Raw genomic sequence first — 23,764 nt, 5'->3', positions numbered from 1 at the left:
AATACTGCCTTTTGACGAATAGGTATATAGCTTCTTCTCTATAGTAGCTACCGAGCTATTGGTAAGCAAGCAAATTGACGTCTCCCCTACTATTATATCTACCTAAATCCGTACTAAAACTGACGATCTTGAACCTATTAAAAAGCGGTAGGTGGTCGATATAGGTGCGTAAATATATATATATAATAACCGAGAGCTATTTATGACTTTCGAAGACGTATAAAGTAGCGTTAAAGTAGGGGATCTGTCATTATCATTTCCGTCTAATCGATATCTTGCTGTTTGATAAGAAAATCTCGTGTCTGGTAGTTACAGTGGTTTCAGCTTAATTATTCCTCATCTAAACAACTACACACAAAGCTTGCGGTCCAAGCCGAAGCTAGTTGCTCAAGCAATGTTGTTTAGTTAAATAACTGTGCCTTTCCTCTTACATATTAGTAGAAAGTTCAGGCTGAAGACAACATGTCGTTAAACGGTCATGATGACCTGAAAGAAATATCCCGAAATGATTCAAGTCTATTATCTAGCTCTGCTCGATAGTAATCTCGGTCGTTTTCCAAATATGACCGTCCTGCTCCCCGGGAGGGTCATTCCGGTGTGATGATTCACCCCATTCTGATATCGATGGTGCACTGTCGTCGATCGATCCACTTGATATATAGGGTGCTTTATTTCTTCCATCCATCTCAATGATACTCTCTTCGCTTTCGCCGACAGGTTCCATGTCATACATTCTGGTTAGTGCGCGAGATGTTCGACTTTCTGTTCCAGCCCTGATCCGACTGGTAGATGTCCCAGGCCCGCTTAGATTATACTGGGGTGTGGTTTTCGTGGGGTTGCTTGTTGACTTTAGAAAGCTGAGGGTCGAGCGGGCTAAGGACCATACGAATGGGGCATTGGTTACCCAGACGCCGATTGAAGCTTCACGCAGGTACCAGAATTGGTAACTTGTGTCGTAAATGTTGCGGAAGGTAAAGATTTTGGAAATCATGGCGCAAAGAATCTAGCATTGATTAGGACTGTAGGGTGGTGTTATGGCTGGAGAAAACATGGACCAACTTACTACCACAATACCCATGGAGAATACCACCAAAACCGGAAGCTTAGTCCTCCACGGCATGCGCGTTCGAAACAGCAGCGGCAGAACCACCAGCAGAATTGCAATATCCGAGCTGATGTTGAAGACTGCCTGGATAATCTCGAAGTGGAAGTATGTGGCACACTCCCGTTGAGGCGGCGGCAATGTCCAGTATCCGGATACCGGGTGGCAGTTCAAGAACAAGGTCAATTCGGTGGCCAACCATCCAAGCGCGGTATAGACTGCGGATACCTTAACCCATCGGTGCTGCTTGAGGTTCGATCTATAGGATATCAGTTTTTGGGTGCACGAGTTGTTTGATTTTAACCCACGTAATTCGAAAATATACCAATAGCATGCAGGCCTTCAGACAATAGATAGTGCATACCTGGCACTGAAGAAAGTGAGTTAGAAGGTGTCCTTTGCAGCCAGTGGAGGACAACTTACATGCTCCGAGGCAAATTCGATCTTCGAGCCCAAGACCCGTTGTTCGATGTCATGAGCAGTGAATGTCTCAAATTGACCCGGTTCGTACAAGGTACTCCCGTAGTTGGTGATCTCGATATTCGTGACTACAAACGCAGTGTAGAAGATCTACATGAGTTAGCCTCATACGATCGCGAGGGGTAAACTTGGAGATCGTCGATCCGTACGATTGCCAAAAACATCAAATAGTCCTCAACTTGGAGGTGGAACTTCAGACGCTTGTACCGAGCATAACTGCGATCGAATCAGTGGTAAATCCAGCTAGCGAGTCCGAAGAATGCACCAACAGTCGCACGATGAAGAACAATATCCCCACACCGTACATAATCCATGACTCGACAATCAAGTCATGTACCGAACCACCACCCTGGTTCGACATGATTGTGTGTATGGGGTAGCGACCCTCTCCTGACCGAGCTACATGGGAATCTTAAAGCGTCCACGGTGGTGGATAAACTAACCAACGCCATGTAGCAGGGGGGCTGTTTTAGCCCTGTACTTTTGTATACATTGTCTGATCATTGCGACCCACCAAACAACACCGGCATTTGCCTCGTGCTTACCGGGGGCCGATGATTTCAGCAATTCAAGCCGCCAATGAGGGGGATTGGGGGTTGACGCGGCCAATGAGCAGGGTTCGATATCGCATTCCATTTACATTCGCGGATGGTGTTCCGAAGTTTAGTGGTTTAATTTTCACCTGGAACATTCCAGGCTGAAATTTTCAGCTCAGGCCTTCAACTTGAGTAATGGCTTGGGGCCGGTCTCTCATGCAGATTGCCCAGGTGGTTTCGCGCGTGATGAAGCTTCAGAGTGGGGAAGAGAGTTGTTTGCCTGGTGGGGCGACCAATAGAATCTACGGCATTCCTTTTGAAGGTTCCGGCCGAATATTGTCAACCTTGGATGAGACATGCAAATGTTGTACAAAGTACATTAAATGTGGGGATCTAAAATTGCATTCCAGAGGGGCAGAAAGTGTAAATTAACTGTGGACCCCAGGTCTGGCCATTTGTGAACTAAACCACAAGCTTGGAAGCCTAGTGGCGCTGCTAAGCATGAGGAGTGGTGGGGGCCAAGCCACGGGTCTAGCCAGAAGTACTCTGTACTCCGTACCTCCAAGACAGTCACTTATTAGTTTTTTGCACACATCATACCACTTCTCTTCTACAGAACTGCTGAATCCCTATTCCGTATATTGCACTAGGTACTGGTTGCGAGCACTAGTGTAGTGGAAATAGGATAAAAAGAGCGGTAAGGGATGTACTCGGCAAATACTGAATGGATAATGCCATTATACAAACCATAACACCATCTCCCACTATCCGCCCAATCTCCGGCTCTCGTTACATCCGGCTGGTAGCATCGCTTATTTCTTTCCCTTGGCGCCGACAGGGATCACGTCCTGCCAAAACTCTCTTTCTACGCTCCTAAAGGCGCCATCGAAGTTTTTCCAATCCTATATCCGACCCCCCTGGTCGCGTCCTCCCAAGCTTTTGGTCTGCGTACTCACTTCCGCTCTCATCAAAGCACCATGGAGCAACCTATGGGAGACGAAGAGAAGAATTCCCAGCTTTCGACGCCAGTTAAATCGGAGCCAAGCTCGACATTCCACCCGCCGAAAAATGCGTTTGAGCGTTTCAATGCCCGCCTAGGTCGCCTGAATTTCTTCGAGGCGCGCGGTATCGAGCGTATCCCGCTCGATGAGCGCAAGCCCAAGGTTACCTCGGCGGACTATATGGAGATGGCCCTGATGTGGTTTAGTGTTAACATCACGGCCAACAACATGGCCGTCGGTATGCTCGGTCCGTCGAGCTACGGGTTGGGCTTTGTTGACTCCGCCCTTTGTGCCACTTTCGGCGCCCTGTTGGGTGCTGCTGGTGTTGCGTACATGGGCACGTTTGGCCCTGCCAGTGGAAATAGAACTATGGTATGCCTTTTGATCCAATTGCGTACGTGCCAACTAGTATACTGATGGACTAATGCAAATCAGGTCGTGGCTCGGTATTTCATGGGTTACTATCCCAGCAAGATATGCGCGCTGTTGAATATCGTCATCATGCTGGGATACGGTATGGTGGACAGTATTGTCGGTGGACAAGTCCTCTCCGCCGTTGCGGGAAACAACATGACCGTTTCTGTAGGTGTGGTTATCGTCGTGATCGTCACCTGGGTCGTTGTTTTGTTCGGCATGAAGATATTCTATATATATGAACGGTATGCATTTCCCCTCGGCCATTTCCTGGTCTAGCCTGAACCGAAATACTAACCGAAACCGTTGATAGATGGGCCTGGGTCCCTCAGCTCATTGCCGCCTTTGTCCTTGTTGGTAGTGCTGGCCCCAAATTCGATACCTCAATCGTATCTACGGGTTCGGCACAAACAATCGCCGGCAATCGCCTCTCCTTCTTCTCACTCTGTCTCTCCTCGTCCGTAGCCTGGGCTCCCGCCGGTGCAGACTTCTATGTCTACTTCCCCGCCAACACGAAGAAGTGGAAAACCTTCCTCATGACCTTCCTCGGTGTTGGTCTGGCCTTGACCTTTGCCAACCTGATTGGCGTAGGCCTCGGCTCAGGCGTAGCGACTCATGCCGATTGGGAAGCCGCCGACGCCATCTCGTCCGGTTCTCTAATCCTCGCCGGCTACAACGGACTCGGCGGCTTCGGCAAGTTCCTAGGCGTCATAGTTGCGCTGGGTCAGATCGCGAACAATGTCGCGGGAACTTATTCCGCTTCCTTGGGCTTCCAGATGCTGGGTCGCTACCCGGCCAAGGTTCCCCGGTGGGTGTGGACCTGCGTCGGCGTCATCATCTACCTTGTCTGCGCGTTGGCGGGTCGGAATAGCCTATCCGAGATTTTTGAGAATTGGCTGGCTCTGATGGGTTACTGGGTTTGCATCTACCTTGTAATTGCTCTGGAGGAGCACTTTATCTTCCGTCCATCGAGAGGCTTTGATTGGGCGGATTGGAACGATCGCTCGAAATTACCTCTTGGTCTCGCTGCCCTGGCGGCCTTCTTGATCGGCTGGGTTGGTTCCATTATTTCCATGGACGAGATATACTTCGTTGGTCCGATTGCCAATATGGTTGGCGAGAGTGGCTCTGATCTCGGTATCTGGGTTGGTTCGTCGTGGGCCATGCTGGTATATCCGGGACTGCGATGGTTGGAGCTAAAGAAGTTCAATCGTTAATTGTTTAAACTCGATGGACTGTCTGTATATCCAAAAATTGATATAGTATAGTGCTCTGAATATTACGATCACCAACACTTCTTGTATGTAACTTGGGAAACCAGGGACAGATTCTATCCCCTGTACAATATGGAAAGATTGTACAAGCTTCAGCAGAGAGCGCTCGCTACTTGACTGACATAGCCAGCTATCCAGTTTATATTCTGAATTCGATGATATCAAATAGGCGAGGAGCAACGCTCCTATCCGCCCTAGGCAATAAGGCTGCCTCGGCACCTTTTCTCAACAAGCAGCAGGGATAAAAGCATGCTCATTGCAGTAGTAGCGGCGGATACGGTCCCATACACCCACACGGGAAGAAAGGCAATCACAATGTTGTGGTTGCCCATCTTTCCCCAAGTGTATACGTTTGAGTCTGCAGGGTGTTGAGTAAAGGCACATGGCTGATCATGACCCTCATCAAGCATCGCAGTTGTGGCGGCACACCAATAACTAGGGCGGCGATCCACCCAACCGCATATAACTCAGGGCTGTCTAACGCTTTGAGACCAAGATTTCGGAAATCGGGTGAGGGAACATATATATGATGTTTTCCAAATATATACTACATATGTTTGTTGTAGTATCACCCATTCCTGGCACGTATTTTGGGCAAGACTCCTAGCGGATATAAATATCTTGGGTTCCTGGAAGCGTAGATTATTATATGCGAATACGGCTGAAATATAGACTGAGTATGGAATTTTGGTGATGTACTGGAACGGAGGAGGGTCATCTTCATGAGGCCAGCGTCTTTGATGGAATAATGAGGCAACGATCGGTGTAACTAAAAGAGGGAGAATGACGCGCGAGTGGATTGGCGTATTCCATTTTATTGAGGTCCCCCTACTCAACTCTAGGCAGTTCTGCTCAGTAAGTGATCAGACTGGCCCCAACCATGACCTCGGGAGTTACCTCGGGAGGATTTCTTATCACCACGTGATGCGATAAACATCTGGCGACGTCATCACCGAGTGTCGGCCTTTTATCACAGCTCAGGACAGCTCAGCTTGTGTTCTTGATTTACTTCTTGCACACCTATTTCCAAAATGTCCGCACTACCATGCATCCGCTCTGCGCGTGGCTCCCCACTCCTCCGTCTCGGAGGTCTACAATCGCACCACATCAACCGACCCTCGATACAACGACTGCATCCCATCTCTCGCCCTTTGCACAGCCTTTCCGGCTCTAGCAAAGTCCGAACCAGTCCAATCTCATCCCAATTGTCATTGACTTCACGGTCAGCACTCAGCAAACCTACAGCGAGAACCTACGCCGACCGAAAAGGATCTACCGGCAAAGCCGAAGCCGATCTCCTGGTCGAGGAACTACAAGAATTGTACGAAGTTGCCAAAGACGAGTTCGAAATTGCCACTGAGAGCACCGACTCATCTACCATCTACGCTGCTTCGGACCGCGAGTCTGCACGCGATGCTCTCAACCAGCTGTCCACTGTGTACGCTCTCTACACTGCTCGTCCTGGGGAAGTTGAGAATGAGACGGATGGGTCGTCGTCTGAGGTAGAAGAGTCCGGGGAGAGTGCTATTGTCGAGACTCAGTATAATCCCGCAGGGGTCCCGCAGGGTGTTAAGGATGAGGTGCGTCGGCGGGTCGGACATCGGATTCGGGAGTTGAAGAATGCGGTTGAGGCGCTCGAGGAGAGGGCCATGGAAGATTGAGCTTGTTTTGTCGTATGACTGTTCCAGCTCGCGTCTATTACTACTGAGATGCAACCATTATATGGGTTCCATATCAGGATGCGGGAATTGTATATTCTAAGGTCCGACTGGTACCGTTGGATCTTGTGGTCCACACCAGCGAAAGAAATAAAGGGATTATGCATCTTGAGTCTGCAAGCTTCAAATTTTCCTACGCGCGAATATCATACCTGACATGCGAGGTCATGAAAGCAAATCATAAAATAATAAAGCCACATAGTAAATAGATCGCCCGTGCCAATCAAAGAGTTGATCGGTTCAGGCTCTTAGGACAATATTTCAATTAAATCATTGGTGAAAGATCCCGGCAACATCAAGGCCAAGTGGTATCAAGCTTTTTGGTAGTTCTCGAAAATCCGTAAAACGCCAGAAACAAAATGTTTCTCAATCATCGATAGTACGCCCGGCGGGAAATAGCGCCTTGATCCGTTGGGTCGTAAAGGCATGACAATCGCATACAATGATGCATTCGGTGGGGTGGTTCATTAGACGAGGGTGAAGGGGGTCATAGTGAAGCTTTCGGGGCTCGGTGATGGGAGTGTCGAGCAGGATTCCTGCTTGTGTGTTGTTCTCTGGTGGCGTTTCAATTGGTCTAGGAGAATTGATGTTAGCATGTAGGCGATGAAGACAAGTATCAAATCACGCAACGTACCAGGACGTGTAAAGCTCTTGGTGCACCCTGGGAAAAGGCATTTGTGTCTTCGCTCTCCGTGGGCTAGATGAAGTCAGTAAAATACGTTAATCGCCCGAGATTTAAGGAGTATCATACTAAGTCTGTGACTAGACATATTGGAAGACTGGTTCGATGTTAGAACATGAGTGGGTATGTCACACAGAGATAGAGAAACTCACGTCGCCCGTAGTAAAATTGCATCCTGGCCAGGTACATTTGAAAGGCTTCTCGCCAGTGTGGGTTCGCGAATGGGTTTCTGGGGTAGTTAGCGGTGGATTCGAGAGGGAATTCGGAGGCGACATACTCAATTCGCTGCTATCTGTAAATGATTTACCGCAGTGTTTGCATGTGTATGGTTTGTCGCCGCGATGACTGCGCTCGTGTCGGTCTAATGTCGCTTGTCTAGCAAACGCCTTGCCACACACCGAGCACGAAAAGTTCTTGTCTGGAAAGGTGTCAGTACGTTTGTCCAACCATCGGTAGATAAATATAACATACAGTTACTGTGGGTAAGGAAATGGCCTTGAAGCTTGGACTTCTGGGAGAAGGGCTCGTCCGGACGATGACATCCTTCCCAGCAGCAGTAGTACCCATTACCCTTGGCACCGTTCACGGTATTCATATGACTGGCAACAAGGTGCTCTTGAAGAGCACCACAATCGGCAAAGGTAGCACCGCATGCAGCCTTGATTCCATGGATTTCCGAAGCCCACTTGCAGATATGCAGCTTACTGTCGGCCGGAGAAAAGTCCGGTGTGGTAAGCACGGATGATGAATCACCTTCGAGAGGTGGCGGGGTCTCTCCTGGGCTTGGAATGAGGTGAGAGCTGATGCTTGAGCGAGACTGTCGGGAATAAGGGGAATATGGGTGAGAATGAGTATGGTGGTGAGCCCGGCAGCGATGATGGTTGCGGTGAGGTCCTTTGCGGATAGCTTGCAGGTTGAAGTCATTGGGGTTTTTGAAATGATTGTGAACATGATGATGTTGAGGATTGAAGCAATTGAATGCGTCTGATGTGTCGGTTTCGGGTTTGTCGAAGGTATCGAGACCGGTCGGAGGCTCAGGTACGTGCTGATCTTGGCATATAGAGAAGTCGGAACACATACCCAGCATGTGGAAAACCTCCGCTGGGTTGACTTCGGCCTGTGTGGGAACAGGGGGGGGCACGAACATCCCTTGCCAGTCTTTCTGGAAATCATGGCAGTCGAAGTGGTTGGATACGTCCTGCTCACAGCGGGTGGCATGGGTTTGGTATGAGGATAGGAAGTTTTCTTGTTGGAATGGATCGACGAGACCAGGGAGAGGATGCTGCATGGCTTTTGTCGCGTGGCCAACGGAATGACTCCCCATTGCCATGGAAGGGAAAGCCCCCGTGTCAATGGACAGTGGGGTGTTGAGTCCAAATAGAGTGTCGAAACCGCAATCTTGACTCACGGTACCGTCACAGCAGTCTTCGAAGCACAAAGGGTCAATACTTTCACAGTGATTGTCCTCGCAGGTATCTTCGCAGTGGTTGGTATCACAATGAGTATCGTCGCAGTGATTGTTGTCGCAGTTATCGTCCTCGCAGTTGTCGTCCTCGCAGTGAGTAACTGAGCAGACAGTTGAAGTGTCACAGCCGGTCAAGCCGCCACATATGGACCCGCAGTCTAGCGCGCAGTCGTCTACATCACAGCAGGCCTCATCAACCTCGCAATGGGGCAGCGCTGGCTGAGTTTCATGACTTGAACAGTTCCAATGATGCTGAAGAACACTACCGGAGGGATCTACCGCGGCCTTGCCATCAATGTGGAAGGATTCCCAGTTGCATTCAAGGCAGAAATCGCCTTGTTGGGTTTGGGACGCCATGGTGCACGGTTCACTTCAGAGAATGGTGGGAAGGTGTTAAGGTCGAAAGGGAATCGGGATTTCCAGGAACAGTGTCGTCACAGCAGCGTGTACAACGAACGATATGGGGAAAATGCAGTCGAGGAACCGAGCAGTGTGCGACCGTAAGTGGGACAAGTGAATGCCCGTCAGGTACGATATCACGCTACGAAATCCGCGAGCCCACGAGTCAAAGTGTCACCTAGCTTGTGCGCCGTCCCCGGGAGACAGTTTAGGTTGTGGTGCCGAATGATATCCTCTCAAAGCGCCGATAGATTCGCAATCGTATCATGCGCTTGGACTGGACTGGTTGAGAACAGGCGCAATCGGAGAATTGACCGAGATCGACGTGCAGGAAATGCAAAAAAGGAGGACCTTGGTAGTCACAGATGCAGGATCAAATCCAAAAGATTGTGAAAGGATCAGGGGGCATAACCTGATGCCGACTGAGACCCCTCAGTGTAGCCGTGAGGACCTTCGGGACGCAGGACAGGATGAGGACCTTGGGGGTTAGGCGTCATGATTTTCGAGCGAATCGTAGAGTGTGCTTTGGCGATCAACTTCGGGAACGTTGGTGATATATGTGATATAGGGTAAATCTGCAGGTAAGAGAGACACGAGAACAGTCCAACCTGGAAAATGTTCCCCAGCATTCCAATTGAAGAATTTCTCTCCCCCGCGGAGAGGATTTCCCCCCAAGGGATATGCTGACTAAGCTATATTCTGCCCCTCTGGTCCGACTTTCCTTTGAAAGCCCTAATCCGGTAGTTGGTCGGCAATTCGCATCTGGTGCATAGGAGAAACGTTAATTCTGGACTCAGTTGATAGACTGAATGCGCTAATGACATATCTACCTTGACTGTATCCTACTATATCCAAATTTATAGTCTTAGTGAAATCAGTTGTCGACCCCGCTCACCGCCTTTGCCCCGGATCGACTATCAGCTTATCGCATTGCTCCAACATCCAGTTGCGATGACCCGCCGACAACAACAACAACGTTCACAGGGACAACTTGATTTACAGCCAACATAGCACTTGCAAAATCTTCCATAGAGAATCCCACTACATCCAATTGGGTACCTCAAAGATCAACTTCGAGCCGTAGCCGAGGCTCTAACCAACGACCCTTCCCTGCCTTGCGCCCACCCTACACTAACCACAACAACAAACCCTTCGGTCCCTGCAATTCGCAACACACTCATAATGGGCAACATATGCTCCCGCTCTTCCAATGAGGCAGACCCCTTCAATCAACCGGGCCGTGTAGTCGGCACCAACTCAGGGAGGACTGCGGCACCCAGCGCCCCACTTCCGGCCAAGACAAACTGGAAGGCTACACCCGGCCGCACTCTGGGTGGAAGCACTACAGATGGTGGTACTGCCGCAACGGACGAGGCACGCGCAAATGCTGCAATTGCTGCACAGGTATGACAACTCATTTCCCGGCAGGATATGCTACGCGGGGCCGGGATTAGTAACTTACGAACCTTACAGAAACGTGCCGACACCGCCTCTACCAATAAAGGAAAATTGGGATCTAAGCTGGCTGCGCAGAAGGCACAGACTCAAGCTCAGACATTGGATCAAGTCAGTCGCACGGAGAGGGCTGCGCGAGATGTAGATGGGGCTGAGGCTGCAAGGAGATGGGAATAAGCATACCTCCCATGCGACATTTGGATTTGATCATCGCTCCCATTATATCCCGGCGACTTGTTTGATGGCGTTATATTTGCAAACTTATTCTGTCTCTTTATAGCGCATATTTGGTTCTTTTTCCTTCCTCTTTTCAAATCCTTTTGACTTGTTGTTTGCGGGTGGAATTGTGGAATCAACCTTGACTTTCATAGTTTGAATGATGTAACGATGCTATACTCCGATTAATTAACCGCTGTTTCTCCAATTGCATTGCTCGGCTAGATTAATCATAAATAAACTCAATATAGCTACCTAGGTACTACAAGAATCAAAACACATGAATAATATCGTACAATCGTTGATTTATTGAAGACATATTTCGGACCTACTATGAACTAAAGCATGACCTAGAGAACATTGTAGCGGCCACCCACCGGAGCGCGAGCCTCACCTTCTGAGGCGGCCAGTGTCGCATCCTTGAGCAAGCGTCTGAGTTCGTGTATGGCGGTGGTGACTGAAATCTCCGTCTCACCCTCAACCAGGATGTAAAGCTTGGGGAGCTCCCCAGGCGCTGGTTCCTTCCCGGCGGCGTAGAAATTGCCCTTAGTGGTGATAGAGGTACCAGATGCTTCCAGTATCTTTGCAACGTTCGTGCGGTTTGTAACCGCCCAACGTGCTTTTTCTGTAAACGAAGAAACGGTAAGTGATCATCAAGAATGGGAGGGATACGGAGTAACTTACGAGGGAAATCGTTGATTTCCAGCGTTGCATGGAAGGCGCCCGCATCAGGTCCACGATTATCAATAGGCACGCCAGATCGCATCACACCTGCACGGCTCAAACGTGCATGAATGTCCGCAACGGCGGAGCCCACCTTGTCCAATGGGTTCTTTGAAGCATTCGCTGGCGGTCTCTCCGTGCGATGCACAACGATCTTACCATCAAGATCAATGCCTTTCGGCACGCCGGGCATAGAGACTGATGGTGTAGCTGATGGCACGGCCGGCTCAGCGGCTGATCGAACAGCTGAGAGAGCCTTGTTGAATCGATCATCTGATTCCTGCTCAGTCTCAAGTTTCTCTTCTTCGTCATCCATGTCATCGCCTGTTTTGTATGCTTTTCGCTCACGAAGTCGCGCAGTTTCACGCTCCATATTGAGACGGTCCAGACCTTTACCACCAAATCCATGGCGGGGTGTGTACTTCTCCTTGCCAGACTTGATCTTCTCGTTGAACCCATCGACTAACTTCTGGACAGGCTCGGGGACTTCCTGTCCACTTTGTCTGAGAGCCTTGGCAATATCCACGGCATACCGATCCTGTTCCTCGGTGATGAACGTGACGGCAGTTCCGGTGTTGCCAGCTCGCCCAGTGCGGCCGGCACGATGGACATAATCCTCCAGATGATTAGGTGCGTCATAGTTGACGACGAGCTTGAGCTGCTTGACATCTAACCCTCGAGCAGCAACTGACGTTGCGACCAGGATAGGGAAAATGCCTGCCTTGAATTCTTGGATGGTGCTGTCGCGATCGATCTGATCCTTTCCGCCGTGAATCGACATGCATGGATAACCCTTATACATCAATTGCTTGAGTAAGTCATCTGCGGCCTCTTGACGATCCACGAAAATCAAGGTGCGATCATCTTCATTCGCGTCGTCCTCATACAGATTCCCCAGAAGCTCCAACAGGCGGAAGAATTTCTGGTCGTTATTACGGACCTCAACAATTTGCGTGATTTCCGGGGCCACAACACTCCTGCCACCCACAGTGATCTCCACTGGCTCGTTCAAAGTTTTGCGGGCCAAGGCTTCCATATTCTTGGGGAAAGTGGCTGAGAAAAGGACAGTCTGTCTGTCCGGTCGGATGCTAGCCATGATCTTCACAACTTGTGGTCCGAAGCCCATATCGAACATGCGGTCACCCTCGTCGAGAACGACATACGTGATACGGCGGAGATTGAGGACCCGTCCTTGGTTTGCGGCCAGGAGATCGATGAGACGACCAGCAGTGCATACAATAATTTCCGCGCCTCGTTTCAGTTCGGCAATTTGGTCTTTGATCGGGGCTCCACCATACGCGCAGACGGCACGAAGACCCAAGGCCTTCAAGAAGGGTTTACAGTCCTTATGGATTTGGGTGGCCAGTTCACGGGTGGGTGACAAGATCATACTGATCGGGCCATCTGTACTAGACAAGGGTCGTTGATCTTTAATGTGTCGGAACATTGGAACGAGGAAAGCACCAGTCTTTCCTGAGCCAGTTTTTGCCACACCGATGACATCGCGACCGGACATGATCGTGGGAATGGCCTGGGCTTGAATGGATGTGAGGTGTTCCCACCCGAGTTTGTGAACAACATCTAACGTCTGAACGCCCAAACCGCATTGTGACCACTTTTGAACAGGTTTAGGGACATCCCGACCGCGGACCTTGATGCCATCCAGTTCAAGTCGCAAGTTTGCTACCTCCTCCTCGGTCATATCGGCAAGGTTGGACGGTTCAGTGTAAAATTCCTTGCGGAAGGGCTCATACTCGATCTTCGCGTGGTCAATCTCAGGCATCTCCCGTTTCTTCTTTTTGATTGCTGCCAGAGCGAGGACATCTTCGGCTTTCTCGTCACCGACTGCAGTCACAGCCACATCCTCCTCATCGCCAAACATCGCCTCAGGTTGTTGCTGTGCCGTCTTCTTGGCAAAGGTAGCCCCAATGTTCTGTTCAGGCGGTGCCGAGTCTTGGAGTTCAGCCATGAACGCATCCAGGGGATCGATTTCTTCGTCGTCGTCAACGTCCATGCTGGAATCGGCCTGGGCGTTCGTGGCCTCCTCCATGTGGACATCCTCATTTTGATCTTGGAGTCGTGTATCTCGGCGTTCCGCTGCAGCACGCGCTTCGGCTGCTGCTTGTTCTTCCGTTCCTTCAACTTGCATGTCTACATCATCATCTTCCACGGCATCGTCTACCTGTGCACCCACATCGAGAGGCATGGTCGGCAATTTCTCGAGTTTCTTTCGTGTTGATCCTTCATCTCCATCCCCAAAGCCCAGAGTTTTAGAAGCAGAGGGCTTCTCCGTTTCAGAAACTTGTTTGACACCCAGGCCGAATCCGCTGACATTACCTTTGGCCTTCAAGGGAGCAGAGAGCATGGCGGGGGCAGCACTAGGCATGTTGGCTTTCGTAACAGACGGGGCTTTGGAAGACACTGGGACGGCAACATCTGTACCAAGCACGGCGGGAGTGGCCGTGGTCGTGGTGGATGATTTGACGATGGCCTTTGGATCAAACTTCGACTTTCCGGGAAATGCAGCAGGATCAGGAGACACAACCGATTTACGGTCAATCGCTTCGAGAATTTTCTTTGGATCAACCGATGCCTGTTCCTTTTGCTTCTTTTCGCGTTCGGCGGCTTGTTTCTGTTTCCATGCTTCAAGCTTGGCAAGTCTCTCTGCTTTTTTCGCCTCGTCTGTCTGCGCAGTGGGGGCCGGTGTGGACGGCTTGGATGGCTGGGGGATACAATTAATGTCATGATCTCGGCATTATGCAAGGTCAGGGCGGCTTACCTCTCGGGTTCTGGACCTGGACCGTCGGCTCGGAGCACGATCACGGCTGTCATCCCGTCTAGACTTGGGCTTCAAGTCAGCAGAATCATCTATCCGCCTGCGATCCCGATCCCGGGAGTCATCTCGCCTAGAACGGTAATCCCTATCACGACTTCTGCGGCGGATATCATGGTCATCATCTCGGCGCCGGTCTCGAGATCGGTCTCTTCGAGCTGGCCGATAAGTATCTTCGTCGCGCCGGTCTACGGGGAGGTCTCGTCGTCGATATGCATCTCTCTCATGAGGGCGGTCGCGCCCGCGGTACCGTCTCTAGATATCACAAGGATGGTTAGATATTGCAAGATAAAATGAGAATTTGCGATGCGCCACACGTACCTCTGGGCTGCGGGATCTGCGGTAACTGCGCCCATCATCCCGCCTGGCTCTGTCATAGCGATCATCCTCTCTGCGAGGCCGCCGGGATGAAGAATATGTGCTGCCTACAGGTGATGGTGAGCGAGTATCTCCGTGGCGAGCCATTGTTGCAGGCTGATTAGTGAGTGTTACTGGAACGCAAAAGCACCCGGGACACGGATTCGCGGAGGAGAGAGGGGGGGAGAGAAAGCGCCACGCGAGAAAAAATGAGTTGAGACGGCAATTCAGGCGTCAGACTACCAAGAAAGAAGAGCTTTTTAGGTTGTCTATCGCATCGTCACTTGCGCAAACTGATGGAATCAAGAAAACAAATTACATAATCTTATGCGGAGGGGCTAGTCCCAATGCGGATAGGTACGCCAAAGCAAGCGCGACTCCTCCGCTTGCGTCAACAGCTCAGCTCCTCTTCGATTCTCGGCCTTTGAAGATTCAATTGCTAATTGATCTCGTTTTGATCTTGATTATTTAACCTCGCTCCAGCTAAATCTACTTCGATAATCACTTCATGTCTTGGCAGTCGGCAGCTCGGGGGGGCTTCGTCCGCACCCTGCATCGCGGTGGTCTCCCTATCCGTACTGGCGTGACCGACTTACAGAACCAGCTCAGTCGCATCAGTCTGGCAACTAACTCCAGTCCGGCGCGCCCGCAATTCCAACCCATTTCCTCTATCCAATCCCTGTTCCAAGCGAATTCATTCGCGACTGCTTCTACCCCTCTCAAGGCGAGCAAGACGCCCAAGGCCAAGACCCCTAAGACAGCCGCTAGCAAAGCGAAGAAGGCCCCTCTCAGCGAGAAACAACAGGAAGCTCTGAAAATCAAGCAACAACGGGCTCATATCAAAGAGCTCAAGGCAACTGCCCTGGTCCGGCCCAAGAGGCTGGTCACTTCTGCCTACGGTCTTGCTATGACTGAGAAGCTGCAGGAGGTTAAAGGTCAATACCCGGTCAAGGAAGCATGGTCAATCGGTGTACAGCATGCGACATCCCTGAGTCCTCAAGAGAAGGGGGTATGTGCCCTTGAGCTTCTCGGTATACGTCAAGAGCAGCATACTAATCCACCAACCCCAGAAACTTCAAGCTCAAGCCGACGCCAACAGAGCCGCTAACGCCGCTGCCTACGACGCGTGGGTCAAGTCGCACACACCTCTCCAGATCAAGGATGCCAACACTGCCCGCCTAACCCTTTCACGCATTGGCAAGAAGACCTATCCTGCCATCAAAGATGACCGCTTGCCCAAAACACCTCAATCCGCCTACATCATATTCGTGACGCAACGCATGGAAACCCTTAATTACGAGGGAAAGTCCGTCACAGAGGCCATCAAAGTCATTTCCGCTGAGTGGACTGAACTCCCCCAATCGGAGAAAGATGTAAGCACCCTTGGCAGAATCAATACATACCGGACTAGAAGGCGCTAACTGCGAGTCTAGCACTACCACAAATTGCAAGTCGAAGATCGCCAACGGTATGAGAAAGAGCACCAAGAGGTATACGGAGAACCTGCGCCCAAGAGCTCTGTGTATAAAACACCGGAAGACTACAACTGAACCTGAAACCTGAACCTGATCTTCTACCGGGAATCTCCATTGGGATGGCGTCAACCTGGATGAGGTTTGTTTCGGAGAGTGGTTAGCTCACTGTGGACTTCTAAGCTTGCTTGTCACGCGCCGTTTTCAATTTCCCATATGGCCTGATTCATGTCCCCTTGTTGTATTGTGGTTCGTCCTGTAAAACTGTTTTTCTCTACATCGTTTTTGTTTGGTCGAGCTGTGGAAGCGCTGCAGGATGATATCGTAATGAATCAATCCATGGAGAGTTTACCATCTCCAACCCAATTCAATTCCCTCTACGAAGCTGTCTCCATTAGACCGATGAGTCAGAGAGAAAAAGACCATTCTAATTCTTCATTTACGCCGTAGAATCCCCACCAACCCCGCACTGGGCCCCTTTTTTTTACTCCGAAGCTCAAGTGGCGGTGTGCAAAGGATGTGTTGCGCGTGCAGGTGGCCCTTTTAGTCTGGGATTTGCATCGAGTAAGTTGGGCTGGAGGAGAATATTCCAGCATCTACGAAGTACTTCATGCACCTTTTGTAAAATATATTTTGTTTATGGTCCAAGCCCGAGGGTAAAAATGCCCAACATCGCAGGTACGGGGGAACTATACGACGTGCAACAAACATAGCGCAGTCCCTGCATTTAGGTATGAGATTGTCACTGTATGTTGTATGGACTATAAATATACATAGTACTTTATATAGTTAGGTATGTGCAATTGGACTTAAAGTGGGTTATAGTACCACGGTACTACACAAGATATCTTGCAATCCATGGACTTGAAGTTGGGAACCATGGAAATCGAACTGTTATCGTGGGGTCTGTGCAACATTGGGTTGTTGACCTCTCGAGTATGCCATGCAGACTGTAGAGGGAAAAAAACTTACACCTACATATTTTAGTACACATATATGTACAGTGTACAGAGTACATATCGTCAGTTTCACAGTCCTCTTGCTCCGTACTTCGTAGAGGTATGCACCTGGCACTTTTATGTTCCCAGCCATCTGTATATATTTTTTTCCTCCCATCTTCGAGGGGTGTTAGCATAAATATGTTGTTCGAGTTTGAGTGACTCGAACAACTTCTACGCCAATATCAAAACACCCCCGACCACATAAATGCAATAACAACATTGAACAAGTACATTGTACACGGAGTACGAACGGAGTACGGAGTACATACATTTATTTAACTTAGGCGGGCTAAATGGGATGATCTTCACCTCCACCGCCTGAACTTATCCCTGCCTCTCCAGAAGATCCCCTCCCAGTCTAACTTTTCCATATTTTTCTCCCTTGACTCCCTTGACTCCTTGAAATTTCTCGTGTTCAATTTACAGGAGGCACAGTTCTACAGACTGTGTGGCCGTCTCGTAATCCGTCTATATACCACATATCACCATCCAAAAAACATCTGGAACTCGCGCCGGTCGTGCAGGGAGGCTATCTGACTCGAATTTGACTTGAAACTACTGCTTAATAGTCTCACAACGCCCGCTCGCACAACGTTACCACACCGACATCGCACTATCGCAACTCCGCGCCGGAAAACAACGTTTGTTATCGATTGGGACAATATCCCCCCCCACCAGGACTCGAATCCAACCCACCCACCGATGCGTTCGCTATTCGACATCGCTGAGTTACCACATCAGTGATCGAATCGGCCGTGAACCCGGCGCATGTGATTTTCGACATGGAAGCGATTGAGGGGTCTTATCGCGTATGCGCGGGGAAGACCAGCGCCGCGGAGGATGTCGCATACTACACACGGAACATGGAAATGGAGGAGAAACTACTCGACGAGGTCTGGACTACTTTCTCGACAAAGCTGGCGGGGTTTTGCCTACCAGATAACCAGGTGAACCACAAACTAGATTTGGTCACCGGTTTGACTTCTCGCTTTCCGACTCGCTGGCCAGAGCCACCGTCGTACGACCAACCTCCGCCTACCTATGACGATGTGATCCATGACCTACCTCCCGAATACTCTGTATTGCCTCCACTCGCGCAGCGCAAATCGACGGCTATTTTCTTCGCGCCGAAAACAGCTCAAAAATCGCATAAATCGTCATCTTCGCTGCTGAAAGATCGTATGCTGGATGTACGCATTGATTTTGAGAATCCTACCGGTGTTCGGGAACATAAGAAGAAAAAGCCCGCGGCAGCAAAGAAACCAGCACCGCCTCCCTCACCCCCTCCTCCGCCACCGCCACCGGCAGGCGGGGCTGATGGAGGAGACGATAATGCCAACGGTGACGGTGGTGACGGTGGGGCTGGTGATTCGGGCGGCGCTGGAGGCGGCGACGGGGGAGATGGGGGCGGCGACGATTGGGGCGATTGGAATGTGAGCGGAAAGAAGGATAAGAAGAAGAAACTGGAGGAGGAAGAGGAAGAGAGGAAGGCCAAGGAAGAAGAAGAGAGAAAAGCCAAAGAAGAGGAAGAGAGACTAGCCAAGGAGGAAGAAGAACGACAGGCCGCTGAAGCCGCTGCTGCCAAAGATCTTAGCTGGGCTGAGGATAACGGTGGGGGTGGGGGCGATGACTCGTGGGCTGCCTTCACGGATGTAGGAAAAAAGAAGAAAGGAAAGGTAAGACCATCCTCCTCCAATGTACAAGACGGGCGTCTAAGTAAAATTACAGGGAGAAGTTGGACCCTCTGGGGGGTTCCAGGACATAAGTCTGGATAACGGCGCACCGCAATTGGACTTGAATTTCGATAGCCCGGCTCCCAAGACCGGCGGAACTGGGTTTAGCTTCGGAGGATGGGGCAAAGACTGGAATACCGGTGGTAAGCTCGATCCTCTTGGAGACCCTCCTCCCAACGACGAATCCAAGGACAACAATCCTTGGGGAGCAACCTCCAAGAAGACTGGCGACTTCGACTTCGACTTAGGATCCGCACCTGCCGAAACCAAGCAAGAAGACGACTGGGGAGGAGGTTGGGATGCGAGCAAAGACCAAAAGGGGACGGAGCCCGAACTAGAGGTTCCTGCGCCTCCACCTCCGCCACCACCTAGAGTCGATTTCACACAGGAAGCCTGGTATCTGAATCTCTCCAAGAGAGAGCAGCGTAAAGCGAAGAAGGATATGGAGAAGAAATACAAAGACGAGGATGAAGCTGCGGCAAAAGCGACAGCAGAGTGGGAAGCAGCCAAGGCTGAAGTCGAGGCAGCAGCAGCAGCGGCGGCAGCAGAAGCGGAAGCGGCAGCAGCTGCAGCTGTACCTGATCCAGTGGTTGAGGAGACTGAGAAACCACCCGAGACAGATACTGACTGGGGTTGGGGTGTTCCAGTGAAGACCAAAGATAAGAAGAAAAAGAAGAAGATTGACCTTTTAGCTGATCCGGAGCCTATCATCGATGAACCGCCGGCGAAACCAACAGAGCCAGTTGATGTTTTTTCCGCCTGGGGAATTTCCTCAAAGGATAAGAAGAAAAGCAAAGGCAAAGCCGAGCCAGTGCCTGAACCAGAACCCATCCCGGAACCTGAGCCTGAACCGGAGCTAGAGCCAGAGCCAGAGCCAGAACCCGAACCAGAACCAGAACCGGTGCCCGAACCTGAACCTGAGGCGCCAAAAGTGCCCGACGATCCTCTGTACGAAAATTGGCGTGAGATATCGTCTAAAGAACGGAAGAAGCGAGAGAAACAATTAATGCGCAAGGGCCTTCCCATTCCCGGCAAGGATTTCGAGCTCCCATCAGACCAGCCGCCTGAAGAAGTGCCTGAACCGGTTGTTGAACCGGAGCCAGAACCAGAACCAGTGCCTGAGCCGGAGCCTGAACCCGAACCAGAACCAGAACCGGAACCCGAGCCAGAACCCGAGCCAGAGCCAGAGCCTGAACCGGAGAAACCGGCCGAAGAAGACTCTTGGGGCATTTGGGGGCCAGCAAAGGACAAGAAAAAGAAAAAGAAGGGCAAGGATATTGAAGAACCTCCCCCACGTGCGCCGACGCCTCCTGCTCAGGGTTTGACTCCAGAGCCGGAAGCTTTCCATGACAATGCCGACGATAATTGGGCGGAGCTAGCCCCTAAGACATCGAAGGGCACGAAGAAGACCACGAAAGCCATCGAACCCCCCAAAGAGGAAAAAGCATCTAAAGGCTTCTGGTCGACCCTGACCGGAGGTTCTACGAGCAAAACCAAATCAACGAAGAAGGCGAAAGAAGAGAAGGAACCCGAGCCTATAGAAGAGGAAGACTTGCTTATCGATGTTGACGACAACCCCCCAGCCCCTGAACCAGAGCCGGAGCCGGAGCCAGAGCCAGAGCCGGAACCAGAACCGGTGCCTGAACCTGAGCCAGAGCCTCCTGCCCCCGAAAAGATATCCAAGTCTAAGGCTTCTAAGCTCAGCGTTGCTGAACGTATCAAGGCTTTGGAGCTAGCCAAGAAGGAGAAGGCGAAGGCGGAAAAGGCTGGCTTGAAGAGCAAATCCAAGGAAAAAAAGTTTGAACCCGAACCAGAACCTGAGCCAGTGCCGGAGCCAGAGCCTGAACCTCCTGTAGAGGAGCCCGCTCCTACAAAGAAGAGTTCAAAATCCAAGTCTAAGACAGCGGAAGCTCTCGAGTTCGAAGAAAGGAAAGTCTCCAAGGACTCTGTCCCTGGAAGCTTCCCGGACTTCGGAGATGATCTCGAGCCTGAACTTGAACCCGAGCCTGAGCCTGAGCCTGAACCTGAACCTGAACCCGAACCTGAGCCAGAGCCAGAGCCGGAACCTGAACCAGAGCCAGAACCCGAGCCACCAGCCCCAGATCTTTCAAAAATGAGCAAAAAGGAACTCAAGAAGTATAAAAAGGCTGAAGCCGAGAAAGCCGCAGCCGCAGCCGCCGCGGCAGCTGCCAGGGAACCAACCCCACCACCTGCAGAACCTGAACCTGAACCGGAACCAGAGCCTGAGCCAGAGCCTGAACCCGAACCCGAACCCGAGGCAGACCCAGTGCCTGAGCCTGAGCTTGAGGCTGACGCCGAGGCCGAGCCTGCACCGCAGCCTACACCCGAGGAAGCAGAGGCAAAGGACGAAGCTGCACCGGAACCTGCCGAAGAGCCTCCAAAACCCTCCAAGAAGGACCGAGCGCGCGCCGAACGGAGTACGAACACCTCTGCATGGGGAGGCTTTTGGGGGGGCCCACCACCCGCAAAGAAATCCAGTAAGAAGGAAAGTAAGATTCAGGAAGAAGCAGAACCCCCCAAGAAATTGAAGAAGGAACCCAAAATCCAAGAGGAAGTGGAACCTCCCAAGAAGTTGAAAAAGGAACCCAAAATCCAAGAGGAAGTCGAAACGCCCAAGAAAAAAGAATCTCGAAAACCCCGAGCAAAAGAACCGGAGCCAGAAGTGGAAAGGTCTTCTGCGTCAGACCGGGAGAAGCGGCGAGAACGAGAGGGGCGCTCCTCCAAGAACCAACGTGGCGTGGCCTTGGCCAACATGGTACTGGGTACACCGCAGTCCAGAAGCAAATCGACTCGCAAACCTGGTTCTTCGTCGAAGCCCGTATCTAGACGTCCATCATTTGATATTGATGAGAAACCTGCTGATCCATCACCTCCGGATGAGAAGCCTGAGGTTTCCGACAAAGCAGCCAAGTTGATGGGCATGGATGCTTCCAAGTCTCGACGTGAGCGCCCGCGCACGGACAGGCGGAAATCAGGTACGTACCTTTCTCTCACTTCTCATTTAACTATTGCTGACTTATTTTCTACGAAATAGTTCGAGATCCGTATGCGATCGAGGATGATGATCTCGTCGTGGTTGACATGGAAGATGCCGAGGGTCATTCACCTAAGGAGGGTTCCAAGGGCTCAAGGCGCAAGTCAAAGAGACAGGTATGTCGGAATGACCGCATTCTTTGCGCTGTTTTGTACTAACTCACGATTCTTCATAGCCGCGCCCCAGACCCGACGACGAGGACGATGCTGTCATGGTCGACCCATATCAAGCAAATCCCGCCCCAGATGTAATGTCCGGACCCGACGATATGGCCTTCGTTGATGCGCCACCAAGGGAACGCCGTCTAAAGCGCTCCAACACCGCACCGCCAAAGAAACAAGAGAGCGGTGGATTCATGGGTCTTCTCGATTCCCTAAGAAAAGGCACACGCCAAGACCGACCAGAACGCCCCGAGATGCCGGAAAGACGAAAGTCACGCTCATATCGCGACGAGGACGGAAGATATCCGCCCGAAATGGAGCGCGATGGCGCTCGCAGATCACGTCGCGAAGATCGACGCCGAGGATCCGTCCGACCAGACACCGATGCCGAAGGATTCGTTACCGACGCCGCCGGTGTAGCAGCAGGCGGCGAGACAGAAGCCGACGAAGCGGAAGCTCGACGCGCAGCACGACAGGCACGGCGTGGATCCCGGAAGGCACCTTCTGACTCCCGTGAATCTGAAGCTCGGGAAGCAGAGGAGCGGCGCGCGAGACGGAAAGAACGCGCACGTGAAAAACGTGCTCGTGAAGAGGAAGAGGAAGAACGTCTACGAGAAGAAGATCGTTTACGAGAAGAAAAGCGGGCTCGACGAGCTGCACGTGAAGAACGTCGTGCCCGAGAAGAGCAGGCGGCTCGGGAAGCCGAAGCTGCTGAAGTTGAAGCCGCGGCGGAAGCGAGGGCAGCGGAACGTCGTGAGCGCCGGCGGATGCGCGAAGAGGAGATGATGGCCGCGAGAGCTAGTCGACGTCGTGAACGTGAGCAAAGGATCCCTGATGATGTCTTCCCCGATGAACGTGAGGTCGATCGTCGCGGGGCTCGTAGCTCCCGTGCGTTTGAAGAACCGACTACTCGTCGTCGCAAGTCTAAGGTCGCTCCTGAACCAACTCGGGAACCGCTTATGACTGGTGGGTTGAATCCTGGCGGTGGTGCGAAAGATAAGATTTCCTCTTGGGTTTACTCGCAAAGTGATGAACCTCCAGAGCCACCGCAGATCGTTCCCACGCTTATTGATTTGCCTCCTCTTGCAGCTGACGACGGAGGGCATGCTCATTCTCTTTCGTCTGATGAAGAAGCTCGTCGTGCTCTTCGCCGTAAGGCCCGTCGTCGTGCTAAGTATGAGGAAGAGATTGACGATGGTCGTTCTCGGCATCGTGGGTCTCGTCGTGAAGGTATGAAGAGCAGTTCTGGGAGTGGTGATTATGAACGTGATCGTGGGATGAGGTCCCAGCCGGGGAGTCGACAAGGTGCTCCACCGAGTTCGGGGCCTAAGAAACCCAGTTGGTTCCGTAAATTGACGAATTTGTAAACCAGACATTTGGTCTTTTTTTTCTATTCTTTATGAATTTGTTAGTTTGTTTTGTATATTGGTTGCAGCGTTTTCTTTTTTCTCTCTTTTTTCTTTCTTTTTGGTTACTTACAAAAGGTCTGTGATGAAACTCCAGACAGATCGGATTTGACGACATGTATGAAGTTCATATGATACTATGACCCAGCAATATACGCATTTTGGATTCTTTGATAGCCTTCTCACTCTTGGATATTTTCTTTCCTCTTGACTTCCATATGGCAGGTATATCATGGCCTACAAGCACGAATCTCATGGATGAAATCCAATTGCAAGAAGGT

General features: G+C 51.1%; 9 protein-coding genes across 9 annotated transcripts; 6 read left to right on the top strand and 3 right to left on the bottom strand.

Annotated features, from left to right (window-relative positions):
- Positions 1–523: 523 nt before the first annotated feature.
- On the bottom strand, positions 524–1,943 carry N7455_007186 (uncharacterized protein; the record flags this gene model as incomplete). Its single annotated transcript, XM_040957721.2, has 6 exons — positions 524–1,003; positions 1,064–1,361; positions 1,411–1,472; positions 1,526–1,672; positions 1,732–1,798; positions 1,852–1,943. 6 exons carry the CDS (start codon positions 1,941–1,943, stop codon positions 524–526), a joined length of 1,146 nt encoding a protein of 381 aa, XP_040811859.2.
- Positions 1,944–3,095: 1,152 nt separating this feature from the next.
- N7455_007185 (uncharacterized protein) lies at positions 3,096–4,750 on the top strand (the record flags this gene model as incomplete). The annotated part of the gene is made up of 3 exons (XM_040957746.2): positions 3,096–3,491; positions 3,555–3,778; positions 3,847–4,750. 3 exons carry the CDS (start codon positions 3,096–3,098, stop codon positions 4,748–4,750), a joined length of 1,524 nt encoding a protein of 507 aa, XP_040811850.2.
- A 1,088-nt stretch (positions 4,751–5,838) lies between these two features.
- Positions 5,839–6,468, top strand: N7455_007184 (uncharacterized protein; the record flags this gene model as incomplete). Its single annotated transcript, XM_040957838.2, has 1 exon — positions 5,839–6,468. One exon carries the CDS (start codon positions 5,839–5,841, stop codon positions 6,466–6,468), a length of 630 nt encoding a protein of 209 aa, XP_040811786.1.
- A 524-nt stretch (positions 6,469–6,992) lies between these two features.
- N7455_007183 (C2H2-type zinc finger protein) lies at positions 6,993–9,029 on the bottom strand (the record flags this gene model as incomplete). Its single annotated transcript, XM_065605554.1, has 6 exons — positions 6,993–7,099; positions 7,160–7,222; positions 7,277–7,304; positions 7,360–7,436; positions 7,485–7,625; positions 7,679–9,029. 6 exons carry the CDS (start codon positions 9,027–9,029, stop codon positions 6,993–6,995), a joined length of 1,767 nt encoding a protein of 588 aa, XP_065461408.1.
- Positions 9,030–10,253: 1,224 nt separating this feature from the next.
- Positions 10,254–10,703, top strand: N7455_007182 (uncharacterized protein; the record flags this gene model as incomplete). Its single annotated transcript, XM_040957732.2, has 2 exons — positions 10,254–10,475; positions 10,545–10,703. The coding sequence occupies 2 exons, from the start codon at positions 10,254–10,256 to the stop codon at positions 10,701–10,703; spliced, it is 381 nt and encodes a 126-aa protein (XP_040811735.2).
- A 389-nt stretch (positions 10,704–11,092) lies between these two features.
- On the bottom strand, positions 11,093–14,763 carry N7455_007181 (uncharacterized protein; the record flags this gene model as incomplete). Its single annotated transcript, XM_040957735.2, has 4 exons — positions 11,093–11,367; positions 11,427–14,187; positions 14,245–14,553; positions 14,620–14,763. 4 exons carry the CDS (start codon positions 14,761–14,763, stop codon positions 11,093–11,095), a joined length of 3,489 nt encoding a protein of 1,162 aa, XP_040811810.2.
- A 400-nt stretch (positions 14,764–15,163) lies between these two features.
- N7455_007180 (uncharacterized protein) lies at positions 15,164–16,205 on the top strand (the record flags this gene model as incomplete). Its single annotated transcript, XM_040957703.2, has 3 exons — positions 15,164–15,664; positions 15,726–16,028; positions 16,089–16,205. 3 exons carry the CDS (start codon positions 15,164–15,166, stop codon positions 16,203–16,205), a joined length of 921 nt encoding a protein of 306 aa, XP_040811854.2.
- Positions 16,206–17,910: 1,705 nt separating this feature from the next.
- On the top strand, positions 17,911–18,731 carry N7455_007179 (uncharacterized protein; the record flags this gene model as incomplete). Its single annotated transcript, XM_065605553.1, has 2 exons — positions 17,911–18,561; positions 18,723–18,731. 2 exons carry the CDS (start codon positions 17,911–17,913, stop codon positions 18,729–18,731), a joined length of 660 nt encoding a protein of 219 aa, XP_065461407.1.
- Positions 18,732–18,754: 23 nt separating this feature from the next.
- On the top strand, positions 18,755–23,444 carry N7455_007178 (uncharacterized protein; the record flags this gene model as incomplete). Its single annotated transcript, XM_065605552.1, has 4 exons — positions 18,755–18,780; positions 18,937–21,857; positions 21,917–22,032; positions 22,092–23,444. The coding sequence occupies 4 exons, from the start codon at positions 18,755–18,757 to the stop codon at positions 23,442–23,444; spliced, it is 4,416 nt and encodes a 1,471-aa protein (XP_065461406.1).
- Between the last annotated feature and the right edge of the window lie 320 nt (positions 23,445–23,764).

This window comes from Penicillium solitum (assembly GCF_028829755.1).
Source record: "Penicillium solitum strain IBT 25940 chromosome Unknown utg000004l_segment0_segment0, whole genome shotgun sequence".
In the NCBI taxonomy this organism is placed as follows: Eukaryota; Fungi; Ascomycota; class Eurotiomycetes; order Eurotiales; family Aspergillaceae; genus Penicillium; species Penicillium solitum.
Note: the sequence above shows the minus strand (reverse complement) of the source record. Positions and strands in the feature narration are given on the sequence as shown.